Source organism: Dipodomys merriami, unplaced genomic scaffold (assembly GCF_024711535.1).
Source record: "Dipodomys merriami isolate MVZ:Mamm:240054 unplaced genomic scaffold, mDipMer1.0.p SCAF_19, whole genome shotgun sequence".
Classification (NCBI taxonomy): domain Eukaryota; kingdom Metazoa; phylum Chordata; class Mammalia; order Rodentia; family Heteromyidae; genus Dipodomys; species Dipodomys merriami.
The window spans coordinates 10,327,311-10,338,204 of NW_027203270.1; the positions used below are offsets into that span (position 1 = coordinate 10,327,311).

The 10,894-nt window shown below is 44.1% G+C and overlaps 1 protein-coding gene across 1 annotated transcript; it reads right to left on the reverse strand.

Moving 5' to 3' along the window:
- Positions 1-6,528: 6,528 nt before the first annotated feature.
- On the reverse strand, positions 6,529-10,318 carry H2bn1 (H2B.N variant histone 1; the record flags this gene model as incomplete). The annotated part of the gene is given in 4 exon segments (XM_070026888.1): positions 6,529-6,580; positions 6,582-6,660; positions 10,167-10,293; positions 10,295-10,318. Coding segments are annotated over 4 exon segments (282 nt in total), but the record flags the coding sequence as incomplete, so codon positions are not given.
- Positions 10,319-10,894: the final 576 nt, after the last annotated feature.

Sequence of the window (10,894 nt, forward strand, 5' to 3'; positions counted from 1 at the left end):
AAATTCTACATTTCTCCTCTAGAGGAAAAGGCTGAGGGGTGATTTAGTCACCCTTTGAAGTGCTTTCACAAAGAAACTACTGATCATTACCATCTGTGTAGCTTACAGCAAAGGAACAAACATCGGAAAGGATGATGAGGGGCAGTGTCTCCATTGCTTGGAGAGTCTCAGAGATGAACTGTTTCTATTTGTCTTGGTGGTTAGACATTTGAGGGCCTCAAGGTACCAAGCAAAACCACATGATCTTTTGTAATGTCTTCTGGGTCTGGGATCCTATGATTATACAAGACATGTAAAAAAGCTTTGCAATGTTTACAACACAAGTGGGAAAGGTATGTAACACCAAAACTCAAACTTTATAAATAAGTGGATACTAAATAGCTTGGCTGCCTCCTGGACTGACAAGATTCATGCCGCAGTGAACCTCACACTACCCAGCTGCCAGGAGGGCAGGGTTGTACTAAGGTTGTGCCATGGCCTTCTCCTAGCCAGCTGTCTCCATTGTTCTATCAGCTCTTGCCATCCCAGTGCCCCTGATCAGAGGAGATCTTGTGTGGAACTCACTGTTCTAATTGAAAGCAACAGAAACTCATTGTCCCATGTGAAAAGGGCATAGGGCACCCACAGAATCAACGGGAGACCAAAGACCCTAAGAGTAAGAAGTGGGAAGGCTCTAAGGGCCAAGTGTCAAGGCCCTAAGAGTATTCTGATCCTCCATCCACGATTCCAAGTGCTGGGTAGGACCTAATCCTAATGGGAGAGGAGACACTAAGTGTAGTTTGCCTTGCATATAGATGCAAGCAAGGGCATTGCCTCCCAACAGATAAGATGGATAGTGGCTAGACTCCCCCAAATGCAAATACCCCTACACATTACATTTCCTCACCAAGTCTGTATATCGAACCATATGGTAAGGCCCCCAAACCCAAAGCTAAACCTGATGATTAGAGAGAGTAGCAGCCAGAAGGTCAGAAAGGACAGTAACTATTCCTGGGAGGAGAGGGTCTTGGTTCCTTGCTAATGGATACAAGCTCAAGCTTCTCCTATACAAGCCATAAACACTTACTAGGCACCTACTATATGTGTACAAGAGATTGGTTACGCACCTGACACATCTCACATCTTTTTATTATGTGAACAACTCTGAGGATTTGGTATGAGAATGTTTGTCAGGAAGGAAATAGCCTTAGAAGAATAAGATTACTTGCCCTGGCTCTATCAGCTATATGGGGTAGGGCAGGGAATGGAATGCATCAGATCCCAGATCACCAAACCAGGAAGTTAATAGTTTTTCCAGTTACCTGGCTGTGGGAAGAGAGTCATATGTCATGGACCCAGCTGCCACTCTATGCCAACTTCTTGCACACTTTATCTTCAAAAATGCACTTACCCTGGTCTTAGATATTATCTGGGCACTGTACTTTGACATCATTTTGCTTCGGTTTTGCCCTGTGTAGCAGTTGCACTCCTGTCTCTCTGTGATACATAGTTTCTGGCTGCTTCTTTCCACACTATCTAGCTGTGTTATATACTTGTAATGGGTAAGCAGTAACAGTGTTATTTGGTTGGCTGGGTAGCAAGCATTGAAGATGTCCCTTGCCAATGCATTCACAACAGCTAAGCATCCCCTGTGCACATATATATTATATATTATGTATTTTGTATTATATTATATATATATGTATATGTTTTGTGCACATCCTATGGTTTTCTTTTTAAGGCTAATGCTCTACCACTTGAGCCACAATTGCAATTCCAGTTTTTCGATAGTTCATGGAGATAAGAGTCTCACAGATTTTCCTGTCCTGGCTAGTTTCAAACCATGATCCTCAGATCTCAGTTTCAGGTGTGAGACACTAAAAATATAGCACCCAGCTATATGTTTAATATCTTTTTTTAAGTGTTCATCATGTATGACATGGGGGGAAAAATGGGAAAGCTCACTCTTCTCTGTGTCTGAAATCCTTACCCCTTTATTCTTGTGGCTCCCTCCCTCTGTTCATCTGTCTGCTCAGGCACTTCCTCAGAGAAGTCCTCCTGTAGCATCTCCCATCATTTGTGCCCCTGGAGCCTGGATGTTGATTTTGAATGGCATTTAGCACACCTAACTCTGCACTGTTTCTGTTCATTGTTTCTCCCCTTTCAGAATCTAAAGTCCATGAGAGCAAGGACTTTAGTTTCTTCTTGTCTGCTGGCCTCTAGTATCTTGAAGCAGGTGCTAAGTAAACACTTGTGCAAGGACGAAAATAAAGCTGACCCAGCCACATTAATATCATTCTACAATAGGGAATTCAAACTCTAGACCAATGGGGCATGTTGGGCTGTGGCAGCCCATGGGAGGCAGGAGGGCTAAGCACCCAGAAAACTCTCAGAAAGGGTAAAGCTAGTGTTGGAAAGAGCAGAAATTTCACCTACACTAAACTATCACAATTCTAAATCCCCAATTTGCCTCTGAGTTCATGTTTGTTTTCAGTGTTCTGTTCTTTTATAGACTGGTGGATGGCTTTCCAAGGAGCCACACCAGCCAGGGAGGTGTTTGTATACACAGATCAAGCCTTCTCTGAGCTGTGAGAGTGGAAGCCAGCAAACACAACTGTGGGCTGGCTGCAGTAGGACCAGGAAGGGGTGGGGCTAGGAGGAGGGTGGCAGGAAAAGGCAAGAGGATTGAGAGCTAGCAGGGCAGGCCAGAGCCTGGATCCCCACTGAATCCAGGTCAAGTTTACATTTCCTCTCTTTTAAGGCAGTTGTATCAAAGGACAAAGAGACCCCCTCCAGGGATTTCCCCAGGGTCATTAGGACATGTGTAACAGGCAATTGAGGGTGCCAGGGGTGAGAGGGAACACTTTCTCTCAACAAAGGCACTTAAAATCCTCGAAGGACTTTTCCTGGAGCACTCTACAGCCTTCTAGCCCATTCTACTTTGGGTTTTTTGTTTGTTTGGTACTGATACTGGGCTTGAACTCAGAGCCTCATGCCCTTGCTTGACTTTTTCCACTCAAGGCTGTTGCTCTATCACTTGTGTACACTTCCACTTCTGTCTTTTTTCCTGGTTAATTGGAAATAAGAGTTTCTCTGATTTTACTGCCTGTTCTGGCATTGAACCTCATGAATAGCTAGGGTTATAGCTGTGAGCCACTGGTACTGGAGCCCATTCCAGTATTTTAAAAACAGCTTCCTTAGAGCAAATGGAAGTCTCTCTTGCTTTGAATATTTAGGGAGTGGTGAGTAGGTGTGAATAAGGAGAAATAAGATCCCATGTTTTACTTAATGCACATGAAGTTGCTTTAATAATGGACTAAGTGCTATCAATAAAGTCATTCACTTCTCTGGCTTTAAATCTGACTTCAGTATCCCCTCTTCCGTGTGTCAGTATGGTCATTTATACATAGCCATTTTTGACCCTTTATATAGGTAGCAGGTCCTCTGCTTTGTACTTCACATAAATTGCATGGTTATTACAATAATCTCCTAAAATAGACATCATTATCTGACTTCACACATGAGGAAATTAGGACTCAAATATGTTATACACATTTCTATAGCTAGTATGGGTATAAACTAGTACTGTCACCCCAGCACCTAGTCCAGTGTTTTGCCCGTACTGTATACCCCCAAATACATAATTTTGGATGAGCAGATAGCATTCACCAAGTGCCTAGTTCTTTATTCCTAATACTTCAGAGGGTACTTCATTTAATTGTCCCCTTCCACTGGGTATCTGGGCCAGGGTGGGGGTACGGAGAGTGGTATCAGGAACTAACACAAAGGGCCCTGGCTAGTAATTAGCAGAACTGGATATGAAACTGGGTCTGCTTGACTCTAGCTGTGTGTACTTCTCCCTGAGCCCTCCCTCTGTGTTCTCCCAGTCTTTGAGATGACATCTCCTGTCACCTTGCCTTTCAGATGGCACTGTTGTGAAGTTTGTTTTTTTCTCAAATTTTGTGTCATATTAATACCTAAGAATGATGTCAGGACAGTAAAAAGCTGGAGACATTAAAGAGATTGCAAAGCAAGCTGCCCTATGTCAGTTTCTTTGTATCATTTCCATGGGTAGAACAGCCTCTCAATAGGACACCAACTCTTTTGTCCATGAGTCCCCAAGTGATTTTGATGGGTGACAGAACTTGGGGAGCAAACTGTGATTCCTTCTAGATGAGGCCAGATCCAAGTATCTAAAGCAAGCAGAACTGGGGACATTAGGGCCCTCTCAGAACCCAAAGTCAATCCATTCTTAGGAGATGGCAGTGAGAGGAGGAATTCTCATTTAGATCTTGAGCCAGGCAGGGTAGCAATTCCCCAGAACATCTGTGGACCAGAAGAGGTTTGTGTCACTACCTGGCAGTTGTCTAAACATGAGCAGAGATTTAGAACCCTGAAGCTAGCCAGGACCAGCAGAGACCCAGCTGAGAAGAACAGGTTTAAGCTCTGAAACTAACAGCCCTAGATAGCTTCACAGTCTACTCTGGTTACCCAATCACACAACCATCTCTTCATCCTCTTAGGATACCCAGGGCTAGGTGCACAGAATCTTTCCAGAGACCAGATGTAGGGAGAGGTTAAATACCTCCCCAATGGAGCAGGATGCTTACCTAAACATCTATAAACAACATCCAATCAAGAAGGTGCACTTTGAGGACTGGTCACAGGGTGTCACCAGTGCTTCTTAGTCAAGTGGCCATTTTGCTGTTAACTGATGCAGAAGGATGCCACACAGAAAAAAAATCCCTCCCTGCAGATCTGACCCCTTCTGTGCCTCCCAGAAGCTCCATGAATTTCTACTCCCTTCACACCTCAGCCTTGCTGGCTGTCCTGGATCACATGGTCCCTCAGAGTTGCTACCCTCCTCCTCTCCATCTCAGCTCACTCAGCAGAGCACATACACTTCCTTCTCCATACTATTAGAGAAAGTCCCACAAAATAGCCTTGCTTTTGATTCATGATCAAAAACAGCAAGCAGGCACCCCCATTCCTAGTCGGCCATCTGTCTGTCTGGGCAAGTCTCACTGTCTAACTTTTTAAACAACTTCATATCCAAGCTTCAGCCCTCCATGCCTCCACTCTACTTTGATCAGGTTCATTTACAATAGTAAAGGAGAAATAAGGGCTAACTTCCCCATCTTTCATCACCAAATCCTGAAAACTACCAATGTGTGTATCTATTTCCTTTCACCTCCATTCTGGATCCTTAGGCTTTTTCTTCTTTCTTCTAGACTAACACCTCCCGTGATTCCTGAGAATTTCCAGCAGCAAGCATTTAAAATATTTCTCTTTATGCTAAGTGACTCTGGCTCTAGCCTGTGTCTCCATTTTCTTTTAGTACTAAATATCTTCTGCCCAAATGCTATCAACATGTGTCACTACTAAGAACCTCATGTTTTTCTTCAACTTGCTCAAATCTGTCTGAGGTGGTCTTGTTAAGATCACCATAATGCCATATGCATTGGACATAAACATCTTTTTTTTCACCAGGTACTGTTGGCTCACACCTGTAATGCTAATCAGGAGGCTGAGATCTGAGGCTCATGGTTCAAAGCCAGCTAGGGCAGGAAAGTATGTGAGACTCTTATCTCCAATGAATTAGTCAAAAAAAAAAAAAAAAGCTGGAAATGGTGCTGTTATTCAAGTGGTAGAACATTAGACTTGAGCAAAAGAAGCTCAAGGACAGTGATCAGGCCCTAAGTTCAAGCCCCAGGACCAGCAAAAAAACAAAACAAAACAAAACAAAACAAAACCTTCCACGTAGAAGTCTAAATAGTGTCCTAGACACTGTTAGGTTTCCTAGGAAGTTTGGCATGGTGGTACACACCTTCAGTTCCATCTACTTGGAAGGAAGAGATAGGAGGACCAAGTTCTGAGGCTGGCCTGGGGAGAGCACAGCACCCTATCTGAAAAAGAAACTGAATGTGAAAGAACTGGGAGACTGAAGTGGTAGTAGCTTCAAGCTCAAAGTTCAATCTCCAGTACTACAAGGGGGGACAAAAAGTCCTGATAGTCTACACAGTATGGTTCAAGGGCCACAATCTTTGTAACCAAAGAGAAAAGTTGGGGAGCAATACAGGGGTACTAGGAGAAAGCCAGAAGCTCACAGTAACCAGTGCACTACTTTCTAAACTGCAAGTGTGGGCAATGGATGACTCCTTTGAGATACCTCCTTCCTGCCATTCATAACTCCACCACAGCCTGGAATGGAGAGAACTGGTGGGGACATGGTGTGACAGTCTGAATTGTTTCTCAAAAAGAAAAAATGGCAGTGAGTCAGCTCAATGCAGGGGCAAGGCATGAATAGCAAGTTTAAAAGCCCCAGATAAGCATCACACACACACACACACAAGCCCACACCTACATAGAGCACTAGCAAAGGTATTTATTGTTTTCTCATAATGTAAGGTGAAAGCTACACAAAGACCCTAGAGAACAGGTGTGCCACACTGAATACCTTGATGCTAAAGACACCTGTCTTCCACCCCAGCCTGCTGACATATTCAGGTTTTTTTTTCAAGTGCAGTCATTCAGAGCAACTTCATTTATTCAAAAGCTCTTTTGAAATGATCTCTGTTTGACTGCTCCAAGGATCTCTGTGGGTAATGGCTCTTCTATAGATTGTAGGTAGTCTAAATGCTTCCAGGATACCCCATTCCAAGTGCCAATCATGCAGGGAGCCTAATGTATTGAAGACACATACATACCTAAGACTCAGCCATACCCACTGAAACCAGGCTGGGTGTAGGAGAGAAATGGCACCGGGATGGACAAATCAGTGAAGGCTTCCCCTAGTGAACAAACAGTTCATGATGTACCACAACACCCAGTTCTGAGAGCTATGAATTTTTGCACATGGAGAACAAGACAAACCATCCACAGTGACAAGGATGGGGATGGGAGAAAAGAAAGGAGGCCATTGTGTCTATCAACAGTCTCTTGGAAAAAGGGAGAGGGAGAAGGAATTTGTGGCTACGGAGAAAGATACCCTTTTCCTTGATAATACAGATTGACTCCAGCCTTTGTGCCTCCATTTTGCTAATAGAAGCAGAATTCACATCAACCCCTTTGCAGATGGGGAATGCTATTTTTGTTTAAAATATACTTTTATGTTCTATCTAAGGAGGGCTTTAAGTATAATGATTTCCCTTCTTCCTATTTAGTTCCCTGTGACAAATTGATCTGTAGCCACACAGGATAATTTGCTCTTCCTCCATTGGGTTTCTGTGTTTTCCAACCTCCAGGCTGCTGTTTATCTATCACCTCTGTCTACCATACCAATATTCAACTCACCTTTCAAGTCCTGTCCATCCTTTATGATGCTCCCCAAGGGCCACTTCCCACTTATCTGTGTCCCTCCCAACCTTCTGGGGTCCCTTCTCCACTGAGAGCTGTAACACTCTGCTTTCTGGCTGATATGGCATACTGCCTTATGTCATTCATTTTCTTGTCCAAAGTTAGTATGATGGGTAGAGTAGTAAAGAGACCCTGCCCTGAGATTCACCCCCTGCCAGGGCTCTAGTCCCATCTGCCTGGGCATGAGATGCCATAAAATGACTCATACTCTCACAGTGGCCTCAGTTACTTTTTTTTGTGAAAGGAAAGGTTGGAAGCAGGATTCAAAGTGTTTCTCCTGGCTCTAACCATTTAGAAATATGTTTTCAATCCTCCTTCATATTGTCAGGCTGTGAGCCCCTTACAACATGGAACTTAGTCTACAGCCATCTCACCCTGATCGTGCCTAATCTCATCTGATCTTGGAAGCTAAACGGGGTCAGGCCTGGTTAGTACTTGGATGGGCAACTGCCTGGGAATATTGGGTGATGTAATTGAGTGCTGGTGGCTCTCACCTGTAATCCTAACTATTAAGGAGCCTGAGATCTGAGGATCATGGTTTGAAGCCAGCCCAGGCAGAAAAGTCCCAGTGAGACTCTTAACTCCACTTAACCACTCATAAAAAACTGGAAGTGGATCTGTGGCTCAAAGTGGTAGAGCACTAGCCCTGAGCAAAAGAGCTCAGGGACAGTGCCCAGGTCCTTAGTTCAAGCCCTACAACTGACAAGAAAAAGAAAAAAGAACTCATGGTCTTTATCTGAGTTCCCACAGCAATTGACACCCAATACATTTACCTACCCATCATCTTGTTTAATTTTCATGGTACTCTGAGTGGCTGACCCCAGGCACATACCCAAGTATTTGGAGGTACTAGGAAGAATAATAACCTGACAAGCCCAGGAGGTTAAAGATAGTCCAAGGAAGGATTCATTTTCAGAAGGGAACATCCCAGAGTACTGCTTAATCCAAGTTCTCTCATAGATGGGCCCTTCAGGTCAAGGACAGGCTGGATGACAGCAGTGGTTCACAACTGATGGCAATTCTTTCTTTAGGGGGCATTTAGGTTGTCATAAATTGGAGGGAAGATGCTACTGGTATCAATGGGGGAGAAATCATAGATGCTAGTTAATGTCTATAATGCACAGAACCATCCTCACAACAGCTACCTTCCCCCCAAATGTCCACAGTGCCATGATGGAGAGACTCTGTTAGGTACCAGGATCATCATAATCATCTTTCCCCTCCTCCTCCTTCTCCTTCTCCTTCTCCTTCTCCTTCTTGTTGCTGCTGCTGCTGCTGCTGCCTTCTCCTTCTCCTTCTTGTTGCTGCTGCTGCTGCTGCTGCTGCTGCTTCTTCTTCTTCTTCTTCTTCTTCTTCTTCTTCTTCTTCTTCTTCTTCTTCTTCTTCTTCTTCTTCTTCTTCTTCTTCTTCTCCTTCTTCTCCTTCTTCTCCTTCTTCTCCTTCTTCCCCTTCTTCCCCTTCTTCCCCTTCTTCCCCTTCTTCCCTTCCTTGTCTTTCTTCCCCTCCTTCTTCCTCTCCTTCTCCTTCCTCCTCTCTCCTTCTTCATTTTCTTCTTCTTCTGTCCAGGCTGGCTTCAAACTGCAATCCTCAAATCTCAGTCTCCTGAGTAGTTAGGATTACAGCCTTGAGCCCCTGGCATTTGGCTATACCCTTTCTTCTCCTCCTATTTTTTTTTTATTGCTGGTCATGGAGCTTGAACTATGGGCTATCCCTAAGCTTTTTTGGTAAAGGCTAGCACTCTACCACTTTGAGCCACGACTCTACTTCTGGTTTTCTGGTGGTAATTGGAAATAAGGGTTCTCATGGCCTTTCCTGCCTGGCCTAGCTTTGAACTATGACCCTCAGATCTAAGCTTCTTGAGTAGCTAGGGTACACCTATGAGTTTCCAGTGCCTGGCTCCCTTTCTTCTTCTTCTTTTTTTTTTTTTTTTTTGGTCCGGTCATGGGGCCTGAACTCTGGGCCTGGGCGCTGTCCCTCAGCTCTTCAGCTCAAGGCTAGTGCTCTACCACTTAAGCCACAGCGCCACTTCCGGATTTTTTTCTTTTTGCTTACGTGGTGCTGAGGAATCGAACCCAGGGCCTCGAGCATGCAAGGCAAGCGCTCTACCACTGAGCCACCTTCCCAGCCCGCTCCCTTTCTTCTTTTTCCTGTCTTCTCTTTCCCTTCTTCTCCAAGATATGGCCCCATATCACACAGGAATATTCAACCTCACTCAAGACCTAGCACATCTCTTACAGAACCATCCTATCTCTACCTTTGTATCTTTCAATCATTCAAAGGAGTAGACACTCTTGAATTTGGTTTTTATAGTGTGTATTCCATGCACTGCAGCAGCATGGGCAAGAAGGAATGAGAAACGCTTTCCACCTATGGACCATTTAAATACAGTACATCATTTGAAGGGGATTTCTTTTTTTAATTTTATTTTATTGTAAAGATGCTATACAGAGGGGTTATAGTTACATGAGTAAGGAAATGAGTACATTTCTTGTCGCACATTGTTATCCCTTGAAGGGGATTTCAAATCAGCTTACTGATTGCCTGTTGGTATGGGACAAGGAGAGGGAGAAGGGGAGAAAGAGAGGGAGAGAAGGGGAAGGAGATGGAGAGAGAGGGGAAAGAGAAGGAGAGGGAAGAGAAGAGGGAGAGAGAGACTGGGAGCTCAGGTGTTTGGAGCTGCTGCCAAAAGAAAGATAGCCAGGTGGGAGAAGATAGCAGCAGTCAGTGGATGCAGTTCACAGAAACCATCTGCACTTTTCAGGAACACAATGTGTGAAGGTGGACTTGCATGTCAATAAGTCGAAGTCAAAAGAAATCCCAGGGCCACTAACCTGATACTTCTCTTGGCCATGCCCCACTCTCACAGTGAGAACTCCAGCTCATTTGCTTTGGCATTACCCTCATGTAACTAAAATAGGCCTCCTTCTTCCTCCTCTTGGTTTTATTCGTTTTCTTTTTCAGTGGCTAAGTTGACCCACTCATTTTTTTTCAGTCATGGGGCTTAAGCTCTTTTGCTCAAGGCTAGCACTCTACCACTTAAAGCCACAGTGCCACTTCTGGTTTTCTGGTCATTAATTGGAGATAAGAGTCTCATGGACTTTCCTGCCTGGGTTGTCTTTGAATCATGATCCTCAGATCTCAGCCTCCCAAGTAGCTAGGAGTACAGGAGTGAACCACCAGGGTCCAGCTCATACTTCCTTTCTGCTAAGATATAAACTTTGGTCTTCTTTTCAGGGTGTTCAAACAAAGTACATGTTGAAGGCTCAAACCATGCACCACTAGCTCAGTTCACAGATGGTAGGCAAATGTACACTCCAAAGAGACTTTTAAAAATGTGGAATCCGAGTTACTTGGGAAGCTAAGATCAGGAGAATCATTTATGCTAGACCTAGCATACAGGGTTCTAAGGCTCTTTTTGCCATCTGTTTCTAAAAAATAAGAAAAATGTGGCTTATACAGATGAACTGACTTGTCCAAGGTCATATACCTAGTCAGTTGCAGATCTCAGACTTGAACTCCAAGGAATCTGACACCAAAAGTTCCACTATCATTTCTCCAA